Source organism: Syngnathus scovelli, chromosome 3 (genome assembly GCF_024217435.2).
Source record: "Syngnathus scovelli strain Florida chromosome 3, RoL_Ssco_1.2, whole genome shotgun sequence".
Taxonomy (NCBI): domain Eukaryota; kingdom Metazoa; phylum Chordata; class Actinopteri; order Syngnathiformes; family Syngnathidae; genus Syngnathus; species Syngnathus scovelli.
Genome location: NC_090849.1, coordinates 23,077,904 through 23,102,878, shown reverse-complemented (window position 1 = coordinate 23,102,878; position 24,975 = coordinate 23,077,904). Strand labels below are relative to the sequence as shown.

Genomic DNA, 24,975 nt, shown 5'->3' with positions numbered 1-24,975 from the left:
CTTAAAATAAGAAAAAGATAATGTCATAAATCTCCACCAACGTGCCTGAAGTAAAAATAAACGTTTTGTTTTTTAGGTTTCCATAAACTTAACATGTGCTTTTAAGTGTGATATGAAAAATGCACGGTAATTGTGTCTCTGTGCACCGAAGCAAGCCGGCGCTGGGCTGGAAGACAGCTTGTGACATCTGAACTCTGTGATGTGGTACAGGCGTGTTAGGCCAGAAAACACGGAGGAATCCTGGGAATCATAAAAATGTTTGCAAGAAGCAACTACGATTCTTTGCATAACCCATGCCCCCCCCCTAAAAATAATCTTCGCACCCCTGGCTATTATTTTATAATGTCAGTGGGACTCAGACAAAGTGTGATACTGTATGGGTACAAAGAAAAAAAAATACAGGCTAGCAGGCTATTAATTTGCACTTAATTATAGGTTTTCTTAAAATAATTGTTAGCCTAACAGCATTCTTGTCATGCTGACTGAGAGTTTTTTATTTTAGGTGATATTATGACAGTAAGCTAAAAATAACTTGGACAGCAATTAGGCTAATACATTTTGTAGTCTTTACGTTGTTCCAAAGTGAATAAGAAGTATCAATCCTTGAACTGCTGTTTGCACAAATTCTATAGTTCCTTTCCATGAATTTATAAAACGAAACATTTTGACACCCAAAAGTGTACGTGTCTTTTCAGGTTGCTCAGTGTGAATACGTTGATTTGCTTTTCTTGCTCATCTCTCAGGTGCTTGTTGTATTTTCCGGAAACATTGACAAGGATGCACGGGCTGCTTAGTATTCACTTCACGTAAAGTGGGTCTGTGTTCCTCATTTAGTTCTCTACTGTACAGCTGGGGAGCTGTCCGTGGTGCTGCAGTGCTATGCAAATGAGGCTGTGTTTGAATAGAGATGGAGGTAGACACAAAGCTCAATTAGAGAGCGAGTGGGGGGGAGTGGGGGGAGTCAGCGGGGGCGCGTTAAAATGTCTGCAGGGAAGGGGGAAGGGAGGATGAAAAAAACAAAACAATGCCAACCAAAGGAAAGCAAACACATTCAAAGCAATTTCGAATTTCTTTTCCCAAACCTGTGGCTCTCTGAGGGGCTTTCACCCGCACTACACAAATCAAACCAGCATGCACTTCCTGCTTTGTTTCAAGCTCAAAGTCACACTCACCCATGCGGCAAAATATATGAGAGGGCGGGAGGTGATTGGTGGCCATCTTGGTGTCGATGCCCAGCTTCGGCGCACATGACCCAGTGCCTGGATGAGTGTCCTTGGAGGTGGCTCTGACATCAAGCACCGGTTGCCATGGTAACGGCTGCACAAAAAAAAACAGAAGGAGGTCATGTTGTAATGGAGGGAAGAATAATTAATATGCACACGGAGGGGGTGGGATTTAGAATCAGGATTTAATTGCATTTGTTGGTGCGTGAAGCTGAGCTGCTTAACAAAAATGAAATTGAATGAGATTTTTGTGAGCTCATTGGTCAGAGAAATCATTTGCATGGCTGCCAAGGTTATTTCCAAATGATTTCCTTTTATACAAGAGAGACGGGCTTCATATATGTGGCGGTAACTATTGTATCAGCCTTCCTCCTCCCAGATGTGTACGGCCAAGGTGACAATGTAGCAATCCATCAGTCTGTGCTTGGATTTCTGGTGACATTGTATTCACAAATTGCAATCTTTTCACATTTTGTGCATGAAAGGGTTTGTCATATGCCAGCAAAGACACGATTCAAGGTGGAGGCTAACTTGATTAGAGAGGCACTAAAATCAAGAAGATGACAGCAGGGGCAAATCTATGATGGAAACTCAAGTGAGACTCTGAAACATAATATTGCATTGGAATTAATGCCGTCACAAAATAACGGTCCTAATAAAATTGACAAAAGTGGGAAAATTAGTTTAAAACTATATTTGTATTTATATTAACAGACTTAATGATATAACGACCTTGCATCTTTGAGACACAATGTAGAGACGAAAAAATGCAGCAGTCAACCGTACCTACTTTACATAACGCGTTTCAAATTTAAATGAGGCACCACTTATTCGTGTCACAAAATGAACGCTTAAAACAAATTCAAACAAGCTATAAGAGCAAGCTTCCAAGGCAGAGGAGGAGCCTGTAATTCTAAAAACGAAAGCCCAGACGAACGGCCCCAAAACATTTACTCGACCAACATTTATAATACACGATATAATAATAACAATAAACATTGCTTCAATCTTATTTTTCCTTTCATATGGCCCTAAGAGGACTTTATAACTCCTGAAATGGTCCCTGATAGGTTCAAAGGCAGGGTTTGAGGATAATATTATACATTGATAATAAAAATACAATACATCATAACTACATTTATCACCTGTGGTATTTTAGGAGTGCTGAGATAGGGTTTAAATATGCCCCTGTCTTGCAAAGTGATCACACTGTTTCCCATAAAACATTGGCGAGAGTATAAAACACACACAGGGCGGTTTTGCCCATCCAGCAAAAGCAGGCAAATGCTTCGGGCCTGAGATTTCCAGGGGGTCCCCAAAAGTCTCATAACAACTGCATTGTTCGATGATTTAAACTAATAATTATTGTTTTGGTCTTAATGTGTCCACTAAAAAAAAAAAATGTTGGGATGGGCGAGTACCAGTACTAGTTCTTGGCCTTATTTCAAAGTATCCTTGCATGCACACACGCACACACACACTGCAATGATCTCATCAATATTGCATGATTCCTTATGTTTATGCAATGCAGGAAAGGCGCAAAGGGCTGAGTTGGGGTAAACGCGCACAATCCTCCCACGAACAAGCAAATCACAGACAGACTTAACTTGTAATGGCAGAATACAGGAAATTTTTGGTTTGTTTGTTTTCTCCAAAAAAACACATACCCGTTCAAGCTCAGTAATTCCTCACTTGTGGTTGCAGGCAGACAGGCTGGGCTGTTAAGGACAACAACACCGAGCACCGAAATCAAACCGTAGCTCGTGCTGGTATGCAAATGAGCGGCTCCTGCTGAATGCATGTGCATTCATTATTCATAAATGACTCCTGTTTATGCAAATTGCGGTGTGCGGTATTTCGGGCGGGGTGTTGAGTGGCGACGTTTCAAACAGCCTGTGATCACTGATCAAGCGCACGCTGGTTAAACTAATGCACGTTTTGTGCAAAACGGACCAAAGGTACATTGAGTAGTGAACTGTAAAGGGTTATACATGAGAAGAAGAAAAAACACAGTAAATAATATATTGGTGATAAGTGCAATCTATAGAGTAATCACATGAATATTATATATATTTTTCCATCTTTTAGTGTGTCAATGTTTATTATAAAAATGAAATAAACTGGTTTGATTCAGACGGTAAAACTAACAAAATTAAAATGTTGATGCGCAGTCTAATCATCATTACGGTAGCGTCATCAGCAAGCGACGACATGGTGTGACGTAAACACATGAGACTATCATCAAATGCAAGCCAATTCATGAAATTAACGGATGCTAACAAGCTGCTATCTGACAAATTGTAGTCGTCAAGGGTAAATATTTATTTTCTAAATCTCGAGTATTAGGTAGGACTTACTGTGAACTGTCGTAACTTAACATGCACGACAACCGTAGCTGAACGATGCTTCGAAACCATTGCACACGAACAAATAAACGCAACAGCTAAGCAATTTGTTTCTCGGTTTTTGATCACTGGTAACAAAGGCTGTAAAATAAAATGTCTTTATGTTTGCTATATCTGCAAAACGTATCGCAATAAATGATAACTTACTTGCTGTGACGTCTTCTCTTGCAGCCATGTTCCATAACAGTTCCCAAAGAAAATATTGGACGTTTAACAACGAAGAGGAGTTGGAACAATTGAGATATGAAGCCAACCAGAAGTTCAGGAAGAAGATAAAAGAAAGCGGAAAGGTTAATTACAGTAATAAAACCACGAATCTTGCAACTTCATCCTGCGTACCTGAATTTGACCAAGCCTCTTGTTGTTCGACTCCACAGCACCTGCTCAGTGAGTCCATGTTCCTGAACCGTCACGAAGAAGATGTTCTCTTCCGGAACTATGAAAGGACACTGCTGGACTTTTGCAATGTGTTCAAACCTGCAATGCCGAAGTCTGTTATTGTATGTATTTTCAGTTTTAGACATCAGAACAAACGACAGTGAATCTGCTTATTTGGATATGTACAATGAGATTCATCACTTCCAGTTGACTGTGTAAATTGTTTTGCATGCAGGGTACGGCTATCATGTACTTCAGAAGATTCTACATGAACAACTCTCTAATGGAGTACCATCCAAAGATTATTATGTGAGTACAATTTTTTGTTTTAAATACAAATATTTACACTTGACTACTGCTTTGTCATCAGTTAGTGGCACTCTTCAACTATGGCACAAAGGAGCAGGGCGGGGTTAGTCGTTTCTTACATCTTTTTCCCTTTCCTCTCCGTTTCAGGCTGACGTGCGCCTACCTAGCCTGCAAGGTGGAAGAGTTTAACGTATCCAGTACCCAGTTTGTGGGCAACCTGGTACAGGAGAGCCCGGCCGAACAAGAACGTGCTTCGGAGCAGATTCTGGAGTACGAGCTGCTGCTTGTCCAGCAACTCAACTTTCACTTGGTGGTCCACAACCCCTATAGACCCCTGGAGGGGCTGCTGATTGACCTCAAGGTGGGCCCACTCTCAAAATGAAACGAATACAATAGAATATAAACTAAAGTTTTCCCCGCTTTATCTCAACTCTGACTGTCCAGACCAGATACCATACCCTGGAGAACCCAGAGTCTCTGAGGAAGAACGTGGATGACTTCCTGGCATATGCAGCCATGACTGACGCGGGGCTGCTCTTTTCCCCCTCGCAAATTGCACTCACTGCTATCCTAAGCAGTGCCTCGAGAGCTGGCCTCAGCGTAGAAAGGTAGGCCGCTTTGAGATTTTGGTTTCGAAGTTCTTACATCACAAATATATGCAACAATGTGTTGTTCTCTAGCTACCTTACTGAATGCTTGGGACTTAAGGGCGAGCAGGAGACCTTGTCCAAGATGTACGACTCCATGAGACGTGAGTAACCCGTCCACAAGATGGCGATGTTGCCTCTTCTCCATGACTAAACCTCCACACTTCCGCTACAGGGATCAAAAGCCTCCTGAAACGATATGAACTTCCAAAACCTGACGAGGTGAATGCTTGCAAGCAGAAGCTGGCGAGGATCCACGCGGAATTGGGTCCAAGTTCGAGCAAGTAAGGAGCATCTTGATTGACGTAAAATGAAGCCTGCGTGGAATCTCGGAGACAAACATTGCTCAGTGTTGAGCGACACTGAATGTAGCGTCGGTGACTTTACTGTTGCACGTACAGCAGTTTCCGTTCTCCGGGTCGAGTGAACCACCACCACCGAGTTTGCGTCATGTCACAACAGTTGTTTTTATTTGACTAGGTTGTCATATCTAAGATGCAAAAAAGGTTCGAGTTTCAGGTAGAAAAATAAAAAGGAACACATCATCGAGCATATGAAAGAACAAGAAAGTACAGTGCGGCACACGGCGTCGCCGCCGGGGTCTCCCGTACCTGCTGGCACAGCCGACGGCGGTGGTGGTCCTCCCTCGTTGAGGTCTGTGGTATCGTTACGTGCACACTTTGACCTACATGACAGGCACAGATTCAGACAAGGAGGCAAAGCCAGACTATGACCAGCAAGGCGTGCTGGGTGTGGGGAAGTTTCAGTTGGAAGCTTTCCGTGGGGGTATCTTCCATTTCTTTAGAAGTTTATAGGAAATGACACACACCCTTTTGCAACCCTAGCGTGGAAGACAACAGAGATGTGGTGATGTGGGCCACGGGAGAAAGGGAGAGACTGCAGATGAAGCGGGGTACATGCGTACTGGCATTTGTCGTGACGGAATTAAAAGCGAGCCCAAGTAGCGCTCCTTTTACTGTGACTATATAGTCCAACTATGGAAAAACTGCATTCGAGATTAGAGCAGATTTTCAGTACAATTGCTCCCTCTAGTGGTACGCAATATTAAATGTGCAAACTGCAAAATGTTACAGTGGGCCATTTTAATTTAACGTAAATTTAAGTCGAGCTTACTTGTATTTAACCTTTAGGTAGAATGGAGTTGCATTTACCGGTTTAGTTTAAAACTGCGACTCGAGCTCCTTGTATCTTCATTTTCCGTCAGGTCTCGTTTAAGATGTTCGACATCAGTACGCGTGTACCCCGCTCAAGTGAAAACTTCAATCAACGCGCTGACATCTTGAGTTGAGAAGGACAGCGTTTCTGTAGCAGGATCAACACATGCACAAGACAAGTTACACACGTCTCCTAAACAAGACTACCGTTCTGCCGTTTAGCTACGTCATACAAACACATTTTTGATTCTCTATCGCCAAAAGCAGCATATTAAAAAAAAAAAAAAAAAAATGTAACAAGTGTCGTGGGGTGGGTGGTTTGTCCAAAGGGGAATTAAGGCTTGTGTAGACTCCCGTTCAAATTCCCTGACGACTGCAAACGATGCTACTTTACTGCTTCATCCCCCCCCCCCCCCCCTTTTTTTTAATGTCCACATCCATGGAAGGGAGTTCATACAGTTCTGCAGCTGAACGTAGCTCAGGTCCATCATCAGTCGCTCCAACACAGTGTCTATAGCATATTTTGGGAAAGGCTTTGGAAGTAAAATGTTGACATATGCAGCCACGGTGTTTCCACCCACCCCCTTGCTCTCATCTCAGTAGGGGGGGCAGCTATTATTGCATTTGAACTATGGACATAGTAGGCCACATGCTGAGGAAATAACCCGAGGCCCCCGGGACAAGGCCTAGGCTCTTTCTGGCCAGCACTTTTGACTCTCAGGTGTGATTCCACGGAATTCACATGACCTGGATGGCGGCTGCCAGTGACATGATGGTGCACTCTGTCCTGGAAGATAAAGTGGAAGGTACAGGCTGTCAATATGTGGGTGGGAGTTGATACTCTAGTGCAGTGATTCCCAACCAGTGTCAATAATCCATAATCTATGCCAGGGCTTTATGAAGACAGGTAAATGCTCTACCACTAGATGGCACAGCACATTATTAACTTGCATTTTTTGGCTCAATAAAGGTTGGAAAAAACTGCATCTAGTCTATATAAGTACTTACTTGAAATGGAGTGATGAGTGAGGGGGAAGAACTACTCCTAATGAAAACTACGATCTATGGTTGCATCAATGGAAATGGAAGATGTTTGGTCACAACACGGATCATAGAGCTCAACAACAGTCAACTGTTTTTTTTTTTTTTTGTGTGGCAGCAAACGCAAACGGGGGTACGAGGAGGAAGGCCATGTGGCGAAAGAGCCGCGAATACAAGAAGAGGTGAGATTACGTTTTGAATTGACGTGGTTCCAAATCGGCTTTTTGTCTTCATACTTGTTGTTTTGTATCACAGGATTGGACGGATGAAGACCTCATGTGACCAATCTTCCTCAAAGTGACCAATTTGAAGTAGTGACAAAACGTCATTGTGCATTAGAAATAAAATGTATTTTTTTTACACCCTGTCTTGAATATGACAAAGAACAAGCCCATCAACTACTTAAAAAAAAAAACAGTTTAATAAGTGCATGCATGTCGGGTACAGTCTGTACTATTTTCCAAAAAAAATCTGTTGTAAACACTTTGCATCATACTTGGATTCTCAGATTGTTTTTTGCCTAGATTGCAAAATTTTGGTGGGGAGGAAAAAAAAAAGATCTTAACCAATTAAAACAGCAAGTACAATCTGACGAAGAATAATTCAGCTCATCTCTCTTAAATGCTCATGATTCCAGCAAGAGAGTTTATTCTTATATAAAATAACCAGACATTTTCCTCCAAAGACTTGGATTCAATCTAGAAAACTTAACAAAACAAAAAGAAGCATGCTCATTTCAGCGCTTCGCCTTACATTGTCACAAACTTAAAAAGTCAGTCGCTACTTACAGTATAAAAGCATCCTCGCTCGCAATCCAGTTTCAACGAGACAACAAGCTTCTTCATGTCAGTTTCCTCATACGAAGCGGGAGAGGGTACACTTTGGCAATTTGTGCTAGAAAAGCATGGCGGGTACTGAGAAAGCTTTCAGAATCCAAACACTGTCCCTTATGTGCAAGGGAACCGATTGTACCCAAAGTTGGAATCATTCACACAGTTCTAAAAGGGGGAGGGGGGGTCCAGTGCAGCCAGCTGTCAGTCACTGGTGCATTGTTTGTACTCAGCTGTTGTTGCATAGCTCTCATGGTGACTGGGACAACACGGATGGGTATGGGCGGGACTATCCGACACCTACGTTATGGTTGGCGGTGGATGGGGTTGCCATGGAGATGAGGGTAGAACATGCGAAGTCTCCCCAGTGCGGCACCCCCCAGTGGCGGAGACTTGTCGTAGGGGAGGGGAGATGGGAGTGAAGTAAGATGCAGGGGAGGGGGGGGGGGGGTTCGGTGATGATGCGGTACTACCTGTTGCTGTTGGACATGGCATACTGAGCCTGCTTCTGTTGGAGGAGCTCTGTGATGGCCAGCAGCTTTTTTAACACATGCTGGGACAGAAAGAAAATGACACCGGTTCAGTTTTTTTGCCTTCCTACAGCAGATAACGTTCGTTTCAGCACTCGTGTCTCACCTGCTGAGCCCCCCTCTCGTTACTGAGCGTCCTAAGCTCGTCTGAGTGCGTGGCGCAGAGCTCGTGCAACGCGGCCAGGTCTCGGGACAGATCCGTCCTAAAGTGCTCTGTGGTTTCGGGGAGATCACGAACGTTCTGCAAATAAAGTCCCAACGTGTGAAGAGTGATATTTAAAGTGTGTGATTGGCGACAGCGGCTATCCCCCGAGAAGAAGTGGCGTTCAAAAAAAAAAAGATGGTACTCACCCCCAACTCATCCAGAAACATGATCATCCTATGCTTATTGTTTTTGATAAAGGGATTCACACCCTCCATATAAGGCTCCTGCGTGTGGACACGACGACACGATGTCAGACGATCACACAATGTCATTTTGGATCGGTTTCATACCTTAGCACCGAATTCCACAAGGTTGGCAAGGTTCTGAACGGACTTTGCCACCAGTGTGAGGGTCCTGCCGGCTGTTGAAGACGGAGGGTCTTGCAAGAGGACAGAAACCAGATTAGAATCACGTTCAGACATTCATTGAACAGAAATGAAGAGCTTGACGACCAATCGAATTTATTGACGGGCATTGCTCACCGGCAATGATATTGAACATTCTCGGGTTGAGGATCGCGGGACCGATGAGTCTTAGAAAGACGAAACCACTGGAGGACAAAAGATAGGAGAGAGAAAAATGTTTAGCTTAGCTATGAAAAGCAAACTATCTTTGAATGCCCTGAGATCTTTATTTGCTACCGATGAAGTAATTGCAACATTATAAAAGGTTAGTGCCTCTATTTATCAGACGTGTGAAAATCCAGTTCTTTTTCTTTCCGTGTTGTAAGCACTGTTTTCAATTCAACGAGGCGAGTAAGCAGCAAGAAGTTCATTTTCATCAGCAATAATAAAGGAAGAAAACGGTGTTTACCTTACAACTCTGGTCCTCATGGTGGTATTAGTTGGCCATTTCTGCTGCACAGATTTTTGCAAGCAGCCATAAATGAATCTTAGCGTCCTGGAACGATAACAATAAGAGTTTTATTGGGGCTCCTTAGAGACATTGCCTTCGTGTTAACCAAGCTCAAACGTGAAAAGGAGTTTTATAAAAGTCATTGGTGTGCTTACGGTGGTAGTATCTCAGCAGCCATGAAGATCTTTTCTACCAGTTCTGACAGGATGTTGAGGAGGTGAGCCAGGTTCAAGTTGACATCCTCATTCTTTTCCAGTTTGGAGGGGTTCAACTTGAAATGGGAGAGATGGAAACCATTGCTTTTCCATCATTTATTTACAGTTTTCGTGCTAATATTGGCCGCTTCGGGAGAAATATGAATAATTGTGCTGCTTATCTTTCCAATTTTTTTTTTTATGTGTGTGGTGAATGATTATAATGCGATATAAGTAGAGATGTTGGCTTTACCTCACAGGACTGTTTGCTCTCCATGATCTTGAGGATGGTGTCCTTGAGAGCATGATGGACGAAGGGCGTGGCCGTGGCTTTCATGTACTGCTCCATCAGTGTGCTGGCCAATGTGGTCGCCCGGAACAACGTTGTGGCTTCATCTGTCCGCAAGCAGTGTTAGCTCAATCCAAATTGATTCTGCAAAGCGTTTTTCCCACTTCCTTACCCTCCATGCTAATCTCTCGATCGTTGAGAGTCCTGAGAAGAGGGGCTTCGGCGTTTTCGTGCCTGAAGATCCTCAGGAGTAGACTTGCCAGTAAGGTGCGGTCCTGACCACACACGTGGGCCAGAGCATAGATGACGTGGAACTCTTTCTGCAGGATCATCTACATGAAGACACACATGTGGTCATTGTGGACAGCACTTAAGAGTGAATCGCAGCGGAACTGACCTCTTTAAACTCGCTGTACTCTTCTTCGGGCATGATCTTCTCCATGGAGTAGCGTGCGCGTACTCGTAAGGAGCCTGGCTCGATGCCCTTCAGAGGCACGTGGGAGCTGAGAGGGAACCACTCGTCAATCATCTGGCCCTTCTGCAGACGGCTCAGCTGGCAACGCATGAATACTACGCCGTAGAAGCGGCATCCGAGGAAGAGCAGAACCCAAAAGTTGGAAAGATGAAATTATAACAAACAAAATAGGCCAGACGTCAAAACAGACGGACGGACGGATGCACGTACAGATGTCGCTTTCTTTGCTCTTTTTTGTCTTGTTGCTCAGGCTGATCTCAAATCTGTTGATTTCACTCGAGAGGTCGCTGGAAACAGACAAAGGCGATGATTTCTAATTAAGTAGGCAAGGCGCTCCAATGTGAACGCGTAAAAAGGGGGCTCACTCAAAAATGAACTCCTCGGTGAAGACGGGGTTGGGCCCCTCCCTCGGGTGCGTTTTGGCCACCTGGACGTTGTTCAGGTAGATGTTGCAGTAAGGGTTGGTGAAATACTTCACCGGCAGCTTATGGGCCTCCTCCACGTAGAGCACCAGGCTGCTCACCTAAGATAGAAGGGACCAGCTCAGACTTCAAACAATATGATTTTTTGTAAAATACGTTCACCGATTCTCGAAATGGTGAGCAGTCACTCTCGCATACCTGTCTCAACCTTTTGTTGGAGGTGGGCTGAGTTGTCTTCCTTAAGTTACTGCAGAACGTTTGAAGGCATTTCATCCAATCCTGGAACAGAAAGAAAAAGAATATTAAAACCACAAGAAACTTTGTCCCCCAAAAAAGGTCATAGAATATTATTATAAATAAATATTATGAATATATTATATATAATACATTATTATTATTATTAATATTATTATAAATAAATATTTCATCAATATAAAATATTTTCTATATAAATAATATATAATATATAAATATTTTAGCACTTTAAGTGCTTGATGACTCAAGAGGTCTTATTACCTGCGCATGCTCTGGAGCTTCCCCGGCGAAGTAGAAAATGTATTGTTCCTCACTAAAGTGCTGGACAACAATCTGGAAACAGTTTGGCCTGAAAATGAGCAATAAAGAAAAAAAAAAAGAAGAGCATTGAAATACGCCATACTTTCTCCAAACAGCCTCACTAAAAAAAGAACATACCTGCCAAAAAGGCTGTCGTGAACGCCATATACTGAGCACACGCTTAGGTCGATCAGCCCTTTGGGTTTGGTGGCTCTTTTCTCGCTCTCAAAGTAGATGAGCTGGGCATCGTTACCCTCCAGGATAAAATAGAGGTTCTTCCACCGTTTGCCTTTGCCTGGAAGCGTTCAAATTAAAAGGAAAGTCATCGCCACGGCGACGTTTGTGCGGCAAAAACACAATTCGTGCAACACACCTTTGTTGAAGAGGAGGTAGCCTTTTTTCACAATATTTTTGTAGAACGCATCTTTTGGTTTTCGCCTGATTGTGTTGTAAATTTCTCTCCCGTCCACCGTGTCAGTGATGACTTGTTCTTGGTGCTAATTGAATACAAACAAGAGGTTACAACCGGACACAAAGATCATCGCTATACCATTTTAAATCCACTACCTGGACTGAAACGGGATCTTTCAAGTTGTAACCCTCGACGATCTGCTCTTTCTTGTAATGCTCGATGATGTCGTCGACGCTACCGGACACGACAGCGTAGAGGAGACGGTACATTTAAATTGTGATCATTGTGAGTGTACGTTTTTTTTTTTATGGCCACACACCTGTTATAGTACCTCCCTCCCATCATGTACTGGTTGTTGGGGGTGGGAGAGATCTTAAACCTTTGGATGTTCTCATTGGTACGAAAGAAGAGGGAGTAGTCCCCAGGCGTGTTGTCTGACGGCCGCACGAGGAAACTGCACACCTGGCCAACTGTGCACGAGAGTCATTATTCACTTTTTGATAAAAAACAACGTTGGCGTGTGGGAGTGAAAGAAAAGATTTACCCGTCATCAGCAGGTTGTAGGCTTCTTGTTTTGTGATCTTTCCATGATACCAGCTGGGGAGGATCAACATAAATAATATTGATCAGTTTATTTACATTTAGCTATAAATGGCAACCATAAAATAATCACAATCGGAAAACCTACATTTTTCCCTCATGTGGATCCTCCTCCCGGCACTGGAAATGTATTAAGAGAAAGTTTTTTTGTTGTAAAAAGTGTATAACGTTTGGAATGGACTGTTTTTGCTACTGTTAGAGTTGCAACGAAATAAAACGACACAAACGAAGTCAATGCCGGATCCGCTTACCACCTCCTCCACCAGATCCTCCACGATGAGGCCCTGCTCCTCCGTGCGAACGTTGGTCACCCACATCCAGCCGTCGTCCAGTTCGTTGTGAACGATGAACATGTCTCCCTTCAGGAAGCTGAAGATGCATAGTTTGGTTTCGTAAGCGAGACTATGTCACATAAAATGAAACTGGTCACAATCATCCCCACTAACCACGGCCCACTTCCTGGTATTTCTGATGTAGCATGAACTAACCAGTAGAGGTCAGGCTTGAGCAACATTTGAAGTGCTCGGCCGTTCAACCACATTTCACATGTTTCTGCTTGACGTGCAATTTGAATATGAATGCTTACCTGATCTCATCAGTATCTGGCACTTTGGTGTATGGCAGTATGGCCCTTACTCTCCTCCTGTCTTCTACAGGCTAAACAAAGAGACAAAAATTGAGGCAATTATGTCTCTCACCTTCTGAATGTGACATTTACAATATGCTACATTTTCTCCCAAATCATTATGCAAATTCCTCAAATTGCTCTACCAAATGTCAAGTGTCGAATGAATGTAGTTTAGCGCTTTCCTGGTATTTTTGTACAATGTCAACAATATTTCAGTCGAACCTCTGGAGGGGCCACGGGCCACTGCAGCTTTTCTCCTTTGAGCAGGCAAGACACGTAGCTGTAGTAACCAATAAGGTCGGATAAGGAAGAGAACCGCCTTCCGCCTATGTAATAGTCCCCACACATGGCAATTATCCTGAAACAAAAAAACAAAACAATGAGAACAAGTACTCCATCATCACAGTAATATTTAACAGTTTGCTTATATACGGCAGAAATGTGGTAGAAATTAATAAAAAAGTTTGCAATTGTGTATACAAAAAAAAGAAAAAGGCTACAAATGTATTCAAGCTAGTTCTTTGATTGTGTTTAAATTAAACTGCAGCGAGCATTTGAAGTCGTGCAATTAACCTGATGTTTATAATTTATTTAAAGGGGCCCTTTTTGCCCTCCCCCCGGCAATAATTACATTATGGCCTCACACTAATGCAATGAGTGAAATATATGAAGTCATTGATACAAAATTAGAACAGCATACTTTGTCCTGGGCACAAAATATAAGTCGGAAAACATACAGTAAATCATCTTGGTTAAGATGAGTTGAAAGACACAATGCAAGGAAATATTGCGTAACACTGTACATTTTCACACACAACTAGCGTCAGCTTGACACGAAAATCGTCCACCGGAAACTATACCTCCTTGCTGTATCATCGCTTCAGTTTCGGTGGTTTTCCAACCACAATCGAACGCAGCAAAATGATTGGGCAATATATGAAGTCAAACCAGCCAGCTACGTGATAGCGTTTATGAATTGAACCTAAGACGCTATCGCTTGTGGTTTCTGAAATGACTGGTGGAAAATATGGTCGATGTAGTAAGACTTGCTTTATTTACATCCGAAGACATCTACTGCAAGTCATTGTCGTTTGTGTAACCTTTTTTTTTTTACTTTTACAGCCATGTCCATTTTCCATGTGTGGAAACGTACCTGAAATGGTTGACCACATTGGTCATGCTGAGGAAAGACAGGACAAAGGAACCGGGCCGGCGGTCACTCTCCCTGATGAGGTAGCTGCCGTGGGTCCGAGCCTGGCGCAGCCGCTCCTCAGCAATGGTTCGGTCCAGCTTGCCATGGTACCACCTGGGAGAACCAAACGAGGCGATTTAGGGGTGTCTGCTGACTGGTTGTTTTTATTAGCAATTACTTTAACAGCAATAGCTATAAACTTGTTGGTTGTAATAAATCACCTCCAATTCTGAAAACTGAACTTGTTTATTCAAAAGCGGCAAGAAAAATCTGAGCGGTCCTCCAAAGCAAAAAACCTCAAACCACCTGGCTTTTAGAAATCTTATTCAAATTTTCATCAGGTGAGGCTGTCCTTTCTCAACGGAGTTAAAAAATTAACATGCTCGATCTAAATTTAGACCACAAGTGCCTTAAAGGGCAACCATTCAGGTGAAGAAGAAAAAAAAAAAACCTACAGCACTTCTTGTAACAGGAGAGCTAAAAGGGCTCCCGTGTAGTTCTTAAGCAGCGAGTCACTTTTTTGGAAAGAAAACGCCCGCAAGCAAGGAGAAGAAGCCAGGAGTAGGAAAGTGAAGTGGGGCTTTGAACGGATTGGAGTGATAAGAGTATTGAAGAGGGCGATTGAGTGCAGCTCAAGAGTTGGGCCAAGTTGCAGCAAGGAGCCAAGAGGACGGTGGGTGGGAAATCATTCTGAAGGACGAGCCAGCGGGGGAAAGACAAAAAAGTGTCAGAAAGCAGCACTCAGCACATCACTTTACAAGTTTGCCTCCAATTACGACCACATTACGGTTTAAAGCATTTGCCATCCCAGAATGGCGCTATTAATTACACGTGTAACATTTAAAGAACACAAATTATACGTTCGACACGCGAGGTTCATTTCATGACCCGATTGCATTGCAAATTTTGACATTTATATTATTCATAGTCAACTGCCCACTATGGTGTATTTCGAATAATGTGATTTTCCACTTTCATACATCAACTTCCAAAGTCACCCTTGAATGATATGCTAGTTAGCCATGCTAGTGGTTATAGGAATAGACCCTACTCTCGACTTGAGGAATGCCCCGTCATGTCTGAACATGAACAGCGAGCAGCATGGTGACGTTCTGTTTCTCTCCATGACTGACACCCCGCTCAAGGGAAGGTCATGCATTCTGCATTTCCCCCCCCCACTTGATAAACAAAAGCAGAACGGGGACGTTTTTAACAATGAGGTCGTGTATGAGAGTGGAGGGAGACCCACCACAGCGCAGTGGCACCAAAATCTGTGGAGTGGCCCAGTGTCATGTTATCATGAGGCGAGATGAAAAGGCAGATAATTTTAGCGTTTCCTGCGAGCGAGGTTGACTGCCTGTTGGCTGTCAAGTCAAGTATCACTTAGGATTGTTGAAATTGAATCTGTCGAAATAATAAGGCCGCAACCTCGGCGGGCCCGCTTTAGTAAGTTTGAGGGACACAAAATGGTGACCAAAATGGGTAGTCGAAAGCAGCTCAACATGAATTAATGATAATAATTTTGTGTTTGCATGTAGACTTGACCTAGAAAATATTCAACGGTGTCTCACAGAAAAATAGAAAAAAATATGGCCCACTTTTTGGTACTTGCCACTTGATCGTCCTGTGTGCAATTTAACAGAAGTATCAAAATCGTTAGTCAATTTGTGAGTATTAAACGTGCACACCACTCATTAACGGGTATTTTAAGGATTAGCAACAGTTTCTATGCTTGCCCTAAATGTGATTAGGCAATCGCCAATAAATGGATTAGCTTGGGCACTTGTAATTATTTTGAAGTCATCAGAGAACTCGATGCTTGTGTACTGAAATGGCAACGTCAAGTTTGCACGACTTTTGATTCGTGTTATCTCACTGGAGCTGCCAAAATTCATTAGGGGGGGGGGGGGGGGGGGGGTACAATACATGAAGACAGAATGGTAACAAATCGTCCCGTCGACTCGAAGGATGTAACGCGTATTATCGAGTCAAGAAATCGGATGTTAAGAGTCGAAGATGAATCTGGAGCAAATCAGCAGGTGCCGTCAGGAAAGCTGCTCGGGAACGTAGCGACGACTTACGGACGCCCCACTTACGATGAGTTCACCCTCTGCTGCATTTCCCTCCGCTTCGTCCCGTGGTCTCCCGAGCTGATGCGGCTACCGCGTGGTCGACCGCGAGCTTAGACACGGGGAGCCGAGCCCAGGCGGCTTGAAATCCAAATAAGCCATGAGCGTGCGACGCCGCTGTCGCCTTGATGCGTTCATCCCCGCCGACGTCCGCGGAAATAGGACGAGGGCGCAAAGACTCAGACGAGCGTCACTCCAGCATTTACTTTGACTAACGAGGTCTTTTATCCATTAGTAGGGTTAATCGTTCTTATGAAGGAGAGTCAAGTAAAGTGTAGCCCTGCAGTTGTTGCTCTTACGTATCCTCCTCTGACTTTCCTGGCTTCTTCTCTTCCCTTGCCCCCCCCATCATAAAAACCACCAGCATGCAGCCGATTGGTTTCTGACTCAGTGGGACACAAATGGTAGGGAGTGGCAATTTTGCACCCACAATACACATTTTGATGCACATGGGCAGATCCTCGTCATCATAATCCCGTGATGTGCTTAAAGACAATCATTATAAGGTTTTGCCCCCTCAGTTCAAATGAATGAATTCAATCGAGGATCCTGCTAAGGTTACAATGAATGGCCGAGAAGTGTTGAAAAACAGGATGCTGGAGAGAAAAGGCAGGGCAGAGAGCCGATTGGAAGGGCACCACAGGACATTGCATAATGCGTCGAAAATGTATGGAAACTTTAGGCTTCTCCCTCATTAAAGACTTAAATACGGGACGGGTGCTGCAAATATAGGTAAGAGACCAAAAATACATTTCTCCAAAGGGAGACAGGTGGACCATTTTGGAAATTTGGTAACTCAATCACACTCGTGGTAATCATCTTCAAACCAAGCCCTCAATAACTCCGGGAAACCCTTTTCTGATTTAGGCGGTCTCTAATCTTCGTGGAAACTTGAAAATCTACGACTCATTTCCCAGAGTTGTTTGTTTAAGCTCGGGCATTAAGCTGGCGCTTTCTCCAGGCAGTAGCAATCGACCCTTGTGGGACCGATTGGAGCTTGACTTTTTCCACTGTCACATTCTTATTGCAGACAGCAAGATTATGAACGGCACGTTGCGGAAGGTGTTTATGAATGTCTCTCGCTCGTGGCACTCGGTTCAATGTGGCGAGTTAAGCTTTTCACGGTCAGTGTGCAACGCGCACTTCTATCGGGGATTTTTTTTTCCACTGTCCACTCTTCTAAAATACACTTCACGAGCCGCTAACTCAAAGGAATTGAACATCAGTCTTGGCCTCAATTGGTGAAAACATAGTCACTCCAAATGGTGCTACTAGAAAAGCAAGAGAAAAATTCTTATCCGTGTATCGAAAATGTAGTTTCAGGTCAAATCTCGAGTGCAGTCAATTTTATGGTAGACTTGGCGGCACAATCAAAACAGTTGGATGCCGGAGCTCCTGCTTGCTTGTCTCATCAACAGGGCAGGGCGGCACCCAAAATAAAAGCTGAATCCACACTCCAGCTTTTCCATATCTCAGCACGAGGGCCAAAAATGACATAATGCTGCACTTTGCTAATGAGAATAAAACTAATGTCAAGGCTGTATGAGTGCTGTAGAGTCATTTCAGTGTTTACAGCGGAGATGGGGAAGTGTTTTGGTTGCAAAACGTGAATAATTCTGAAATGGGTCACAAATGATAAAAATATTGATCACGTAAGCTGATAAGGATGACAAAGTCCAAAGTGCAGTTTAGTCATGAAAAGCGATTACAAGCATCGTCAAAATGACTTATTGTATGTTGTCATCTTTCAATGACATCACTAAAGACTGAGCAGCGCAAAGTAGCACGAGAAAAGATTACGTAAAGGATCCTGCTGCAGCGTCAAACTATTTAAGACAATTCTGGGGCAAAGCGAAACACTCGGAGGCCTTCTGTCAAGACTTAAAAATCTCTCCTCTGTATGTAAATCCACCGCTAAAGCGACTGACTGGATGAAGAAATACATAATGTAAAAGTCTTTTGAGACAATTTGATTCATGTTTTGACCACCTTGGTCCCTTTTAGAACAGAAATGACGTGGCTGTTAGCATTTCAACAATGACCCAAAAACAAATTAGGAATGTGAAGCAACAAACTGGATCTTTGTCTGAAAGATCATGGAATCCATGTTGGCCTATGCTTTCACCCTCAATGAGGCTGCAGTCAGACAAATTGTCAGTTGAGCATTTCTGCCGATGTGTTTCCAATTAGTCAATGCTGTTTGTGCATAAATGCATGCTGGGAGAAAAAAGAAATAGTTTTTATGTGGTGTAGAGAATGAGAATCACAGGCAGCAGAGAACAAACTAAAAAAAAAGTGATCGGTGTATTGAAATAAAGCAATGATGGAAAATAAATCCTTATTGCTCAGGATGGGCTGTCCTAATCAAGCCGTGTCGCATGAACCGATGACACCTTCTCAGATGAGAAGTGAAGCATCTTCAAGACAGGGCAATCCAGTTACAATCTATATAATATTTACAACTGTCCTCCAACTCTATTTTTTGCCAACCAAAACTGTGTATTTGCACGCATCATTACTGTTATTGTACTCACTGGTTTGTAGGCGGTGCAGAGAGGGGGAACACCACCTCTTCCTCCTCGTATTCCGGCCCATCTTGCAGGTCGTTTTCATCCATCGTGCCGCCACTACCTGTAGAGGGTGGGGGAGGAGGTGGAGGCGGTAGTGGGGGGAAATCCGGGACTGAGGATGTGGGTGAAATCCGACAGGCCGGTGCCTCCGAAGTGGGAGAGCCGCACATGCCGCCCACGTTCCCTGAGCTCGTTCCCTGGAAAAGTGAATGTCCACCTCCGCCACTCCCTGCTACGGACAGGGACAGGGCAGATCCGCTTATATCCCCACTTGTGAAGGGATAGATCACACTCATGTCTGGGAGCGAGTCCGGAGATGTTTTTAAGTGTTGACGGAGGGCTGGCACAGGTCCCAAATCCGCCGCCCTGACTCCGGTTGACCTGGGATAGCAAGGGAACGGGGCCGTCTCCGGGCCTCCTCCGCCCGTCCCCGACGTGACCGAGCCCGTCTCCTCACTACTGACCTCCGCTGCCATCGTTCCGGGGAAATACGTAGAGGGGAACAAGTCCAAAAGGGAGCCCGCCCTTCCCCTCTTTTGTTAAGACGCTCCGTCAGTGTTTGGGCTCCCGGGAAACAACAGCAAAAGTTGAGCAAAATGTCTTTTAGCCCGTCAGCTAGCGTTAGCCCACAAGCTAACTTTGCTAGCACGCGTTAGCTTTACCTCGCATTGCTAGCAGGTCCGAGACACTTGATGACTTCTTTCTTTACTACGTCCCTCATTGTTTCCTGAGATTAAAGTTTGCACCGTAAAAGCACATGCTGAGTCTTCCAAACTGAACACCAAGTCTCGAGTCTGCTTCTTCGCTTGGACCTCACCTTCGGCACTGTCGTTGTGTTGTTTTATTGTCACTGTTGCGTGTGTAATCCTCGTCTCTCTCTCTCTCCCTTTCTCTCTCTCTCTTTTAAACCACTGATCTTGCGTCCAGAGTCCGGTCGTCGCGAGCGTTGTCCACAAACCACCCGCTCCTGTCGCCTAAACTCACGGCGCGGTGCGTTGGTTGGCAACCCCGAGCATATCGCTATGTCCAAGTGGACATTTCTTGCGCGCTGGGAGCGAAGTTTGCGTTGATTTCCAGGTTTTTGCGCTGCTGGCTTACTCGCTCTCCCCCTCCCCTTTCTCCCCGCTCCCTCGCCCACTCCCCTCTAGACACCGAGCAGACCAAACCAATCGAGCACAGAGCGACACGGCTTCCTTCAATCCATGCAGTCTGCGATCACTAGCAGGGCTGGACTGCATTTCGCTTATTTATTTATTTATTTATTTATTTATTTATTTATTTATTTATTTATTTATTTATTTATTTATTTATGGGGGGGGGTTACTCTTGATTTTAATGAAGATAAATTCATGGGGACATTTTGGCATTATAGCAAAGAGTGTTTATTCTTCATCCATATAACATTTAATATTTAGGCAATAATTACCGGAAAACAATGCTACAGCTGTATTGTCATTTATTTATGTATGTATCTGTAAAATAGAAAAGATACACACATACGAGTGAAAAAAAAATGCTTTCACCCTAATCAGTGTATTCTGATTTGCAGTGTTCTCTGAGTTAATGTCAATGTTAATCTATTAATCCAGTTTGCAAGCAATGGCTCCAAATTTGACGTAAAAATGGATGGGCCTAAATGTGCAAAGAGCCTTGTGTTCCCATGGGTCATTCAGAGACCTTTTTTTTTCTTTTCAGAGACTTATTTACCCTCGCTTACTGCTGCTTGGCCTGTTAGTCACCATAGTCTGTCTGAATGTGACAGCCAGTGTGCTGTGGATCCTCAAACTGTGGGTAATAAGATTTTGGACAGGATGCGGATAATTGGTTTTCCCTGACTGAAGAATCTTGAGAATAAGCTTTACCTGAGAATGAAAATATCAAGTGTCGGGTTTGACTTGAATACTATGATTTTTTATTCCGCTGTCAAACAAAACAAACGCATTTAAACATTTTGAAATTATTTCTCAGCTGAATTAATGTAGCTTGACAGCAAATATTTTATTCTTGAATAGCCTGTTTATGTCGTGGCTATTGATCATATATAATCTTCTTTTGATTAAATCTCAGAAGTGTGTGTCCACAGTCAGACATTTGCTGCTGTGTATGAGTCCACTTGGTTACGTCAGATTTTAGAGTGAATAATTCACAACCTTGACATGAAAGTTTTAAAAACGCCAGTGAGTGACAAATGCATGAATAACGAGAGTAAAGGGTGTGCTTTTCCAACATGGGATTTATGAAATAATGATTTATGCTCATGTCATGCACTATACAATGTCAAGCAGGTGGTTAAACTTTAATATGTCATATGAGATCGCTCAAATGGAATATGTCATTTGTAATTCTCTAAAAAAAAAATAATAATAATTTGAGTGAGATAATGTTTTGAACCATGTTTTCCTGTTAATATAGACAATATCATTTTAGGCTAAACAGTATTATGGCTTCTTAATTATCCGATCTTGCTGCTGCTTTGAAATAAATTGAAAATATTCAGTTTTTTATTCCTACTACTTGTTAGTGTGATGTTAACATCAATATAAGTGCCTTGTTTTATTCTGGAGGAAAGTTTGAAATTGTGCAAAAATGTTTCAGTGGTTTACAATAATAATACTATTTATTAGTTTATTACTGGTTATTTTTTTCCCCCTCAGCTTTCTTTCTTCAAAAGGCAAGTGAGGAAGTTTGCAGCTGCTACTTGAGTGCACATATGGGCAAAATGTTGGGGGTGGGGTCTTGGCTAAGCACATGTCCTGCTCAGTCACACTCTGACAGGGATGCTGGCAACTCCAAGCATAACTTTGTCACAGGAGATACTTACTGCAGAAGCCTTGCTCAAAACAAGACCTAAGGGAGTTTCAGTTGTCACATGAAGTTTTGCATGATGACATTTGACCTCCAAGGCTCTTGAGGTATATTTCCCTCATGATGAAGCTTCAAATGAAGCTTCAAATTTGAACCAACTGTTATATTTTTGGACTCCTCTAGATAGCACTGTTGGTTCAGAGAAATGACAACTTTACGTTGAACGGAGAGCTCAATAAAACACAACTGGTTCGTGAATCATCTTGAAGCTTCATTTTCCCATCACTACCCAAAATTGATGACCAAAATGAAGTAGTGGCATTCAACTTTCTTCTTTTTGTCAATTTCCATTCTCACCATGATTATTTTATTATGCAACATTTACAAAGGTCTCTAAATGTCATTGTGGTGTCTGTCCTTCCTGATAAAGGCGAGTTTACGGACGCACTGGCGTGTGATGTCGAAATGACGAATTACACTGAAATTATATTAAATGTCAAATTTCATATCTGCTTCTTTCTACTGGAACTTTTTTGAACAACATTGAGCTTTAAGAATAATAGATTACTAATAATAGACTTTGCATGCTGTCATGTCACTGCTAACATGTCATTAATTCTATTTGTAACATAAAAGCTTGGATGCATTTCTGCATTTCCATATTTGTGCTTTGTCATACTTCGGGGAAAGAGTCTTGTCCAGATGGACTCCAGGGGGGATTAAAAGCACTCAAGTACACGTAGATGGACAAGTGATACACCAAAGGGCGACTACAATTACAACTAATGGACAACATCGATAAAACAAGCTCTGTTAAGCTTCACAGGGTCGGAGTCATATTTGACTATTCAAATTGATACGACTAATTTACTTTCAGATCTATAACACTCACAAATTCAAATTTTATAAGACAATCGATATAATAAATTGAAGGGAGGTGTTGATTATATGAGTGGAAAGTCTGGGATGAGGTCTTTCTTCTATATATGAAAATGGCTCAGTGCCCGTGTTTTAGGTATGATATCACCCTGGCACTGAATGTCCGGGCGGGTTCTTCATCGACCATCAGTGATGTGAAGTAAAGCCGCTCTCTAAGGGCCAATGAAGAGAACGAATATTAGAAGCAAAAAAGTTATACTCATATATCATTAAAGCCAAAACTGGTGTGTGTGCATCTTTAAGGATGAGAGAAGAAAAATCCATAAATCTCTAGCCGCAAGGCTCATCCTGCCTGCTTGGGTTTGTTTAATGGATTAGAATGTGCTATTATTACACCAATTAAATTTCAAATCTTCTGCTTGGCTTTTTCCCGACATTTGTGTTTTGGCTTCTGAGTAGAAGCCTCGTGCTCATAATTAATCTTTACTTCACTTGTTTATTTTTACGAACTGCATTGAAGAAATATTTCGGGGGGGAATTCAAGAAAGTTGGTGGACAGGGGTGTGTAGACTTTTTATATGTATTTTTTTTTTTTTGCACCAACTAATTTCCTCATTCCCCTCCCATTTAGTTTTTTGTAGCTTCTATAAGTAGATGTTGCCTGCAAATACTATTTCCCTTTGTGATTTTGTTCAACCAATACAAAGAAACCCTAATAAAATACAAATATGCATCATGAAATCACAACAAACAAAACACTAAGCTCGACAAATAGCCACGTGTTTGCAAAACCTCCGCGTTCCAACCCACTGCTGTGTGTACACAAAGCGAGGCAAAGCCTGAGCATCCATCAAATTGCACGTGACCTCAATAGCCATTAGTCAAATTGTATTACTTCACTCATACGATGGATGTGCTTTTTTTTTTCTCCCCCCTTTTTTATGGCCTTCAGCTTCTGCATGCTGCTTTGCTGCATGAGTGAGTAAGTGTCTAAATGAGGTTATCCCATCCATCCCGTCTGAGCATGCCGGATGACACCAGAAGCCGCCCGTGGCCGGCCGGCCGGCCTATTTGAGCAACAGCTGAGACATCGCACTCCCCGCTGACTGTCCGCTCAATGTATGACATCATCTTTGCTGCTGTGTTTTATGTGCATCAGGAAGGGATTAATGTCTCTCTGGCTAAATTAAGGCTGCTGTTGCTAGTTGGCCCATTACTCTTCCCCCAGTGTGCTTCATTGTAGCTTCCTAATAGCATGCTGTTGCTTAACCACCCCCCACCATTTCTCTTACATCCTACTTATTTTCCAAAAGCCTCACAGAACTCTCATCTTCCCTTCCTGCTTCACCTCCCTTCAGCGCCTCAGGCACCTCGTGCACGATGCTCGTTGCAATCTGCAGACTTCTGTCTCTGCCAGTCCTCGCCATCACCCCGGTACCTTCCCCCTCTTGTGCTTTTAGGCCCCTCTGTTTAATTTATGAGCTTCCTGTAGCTCCTGTCATGTCTTATCGGGGTCACAGGAAGACACAGTGTAAATAATGGAGCGTCCCCCAAAGACGCGTTGACAGTCACAGCTGCACCATGTGCTCCCATGGAGAGGACACGTACCTCTGTGTTGCCTTCACACATATGTCATGCTGAAAACATGATCTCATGTGGGACCCCACAAAGCACCGCTAAGGTAGCTATGTATAAATAGTATATTCGCAAGCATAAGAATATTGATCGATCATTAGTTTTTATTCTCATTATTTACAGCACAGGTGGAATCAATGAGATCTCTGCCTGAATCCCCAACAACAACTCGATAACTGCAAATATTGATGAATAAATAAAATAAATATAAAATATGTGCTTTTTTTAAACGTGGTATACGAGTGGACGGAATGACTCTCCTTTAAAAACAATTGTAGTGTTCATGTGTTGTCTATACGTGTTGGATGATTAAAAGTCCTTAGGGAGTCACAACCTGTTCAACAAAGCTTAATGTCTATTGATCGGTGGAGCCATTCAGCAAATCCATCGCTTAGGTCGACTGTGTTTTACAATCACCTGTGCAACCTGCTGTGGATGCTGTTTAACACGGCGTGATATGCCCCCTGTGGATAAACCATGTGATGCAACACATTTGGCCATGCACTGTATACATAATGTAATTTTCTTTTATATTGCACAGTTCATATTATTGCGTAAAAAAAAAAAAAAAGACAGATTGCGATGAAAGGTC

At 43.0% G+C, this 24,975-nt stretch overlaps 2 protein-coding genes across 4 annotated transcripts; one reads left to right on the top strand and one right to left on the bottom strand.

Annotated features, from left to right (window-relative positions):
• Positions 1-3,400: 3,400 nt before the first annotated feature.
• ccnh (cyclin H) lies at positions 3,401-7,538 on the top strand. Its single transcript, XM_049762843.1, has 10 exons — positions 3,401-3,536; positions 3,800-3,918; positions 4,006-4,128; positions 4,242-4,315; positions 4,463-4,676; positions 4,760-4,923; positions 4,996-5,066; positions 5,138-5,246; positions 7,297-7,360; positions 7,434-7,538. The coding sequence occupies exons 2-10, from the start codon at positions 3,802-3,804 to the stop codon at positions 7,458-7,460; spliced, it is 963 nt and encodes a 320-aa protein (XP_049618800.1). The 5' UTR covers positions 3,401-3,536; positions 3,800-3,801; the 3' UTR covers positions 7,461-7,538.
• Positions 5,411-20,190, bottom strand: rasa1a (RAS p21 protein activator (GTPase activating protein) 1a). 3 transcript variants are annotated; one of them, XM_049762841.1, is made up of 26 exons: positions 19,029-20,190; positions 14,327-14,479; positions 13,396-13,531; positions 13,132-13,202; positions 12,797-12,914; positions 12,634-12,665; positions 12,490-12,542; positions 12,265-12,415; positions 12,101-12,179; positions 11,907-12,030; positions 11,672-11,828; positions 11,495-11,582; positions 11,177-11,257; positions 10,922-11,079; positions 10,767-10,843; positions 10,479-10,651; positions 10,254-10,413; positions 10,046-10,188; positions 9,754-9,869; positions 9,557-9,643; positions 9,226-9,293; positions 9,034-9,122; positions 8,890-8,967; positions 8,645-8,779; positions 8,482-8,561; positions 5,411-6,924 (listed from the first exon to the last, which is right to left on the bottom strand). In XM_049762841.1, the coding sequence occupies exons 1-26, from the start codon at positions 19,538-19,540 to the stop codon at positions 6,876-6,878; spliced, it is 3,168 nt and encodes a 1,055-aa protein (XP_049618798.1). In that variant the 5' UTR covers positions 19,541-20,190; the 3' UTR covers positions 5,411-6,875. The 3 variants fall into 3 exon arrangements, with proteins under 3 accessions (XP_049618798.1, XP_049618797.1, XP_049618799.1); XM_049762840.1 differs by lacking the exon at positions 5,411-6,924 and adding an exon at positions 7,578-8,400; XM_049762842.2 differs by lacking the exons at positions 5,411-6,924; positions 19,029-20,190 and adding exons at positions 7,578-8,400; positions 16,462-16,792.
• Positions 20,191-24,975: the final 4,785 nt, after the last annotated feature.

Excerpts from the sequence above, each read along its gene's own strand:
- ccnh (XM_049762843.1), top strand. The coding sequence starts at position 3,802 with ATGTTCCATAACAGTTCCCAAAGAAAATATTGGACGTTTAACAACGAA. Across the intron at positions 4,316-4,462 it reads TACCATCCAAAGATTATTAT|GCTGACGTGCGCCTACCTAG; the intron begins GTGAGTACAATT and ends TCTCCGTTTCAG. Across the intron at positions 5,247-7,296 it reads TTGGGTCCAAGTTCGAGCAA|CAAACGCAAACGGGGGTACG; the intron begins GTAAGGAGCATC and ends TTTGTGTGGCAG.
- rasa1a (XM_049762840.1), bottom strand. The coding sequence starts at position 19,540 with ATGGCAGCGGAGGTCAGTAGTGAGGAGACGGGCTCGGTCACGTCGGGG. Across the intron at positions 13,532-14,326 it reads AATGTGGTCAACCATTTCAG|GATAATTGCCATGTGTGGGG; the intron begins GTACGTTTCCAC and ends TTTTTGTTTCAG. Across the intron at positions 12,180-12,264 it reads GGAGGGAGGTACTATAACAG|CGTCGACGACATCATCGAGC; the intron begins GTGTGTGGCCAT and ends CGTGTCCGGTAG.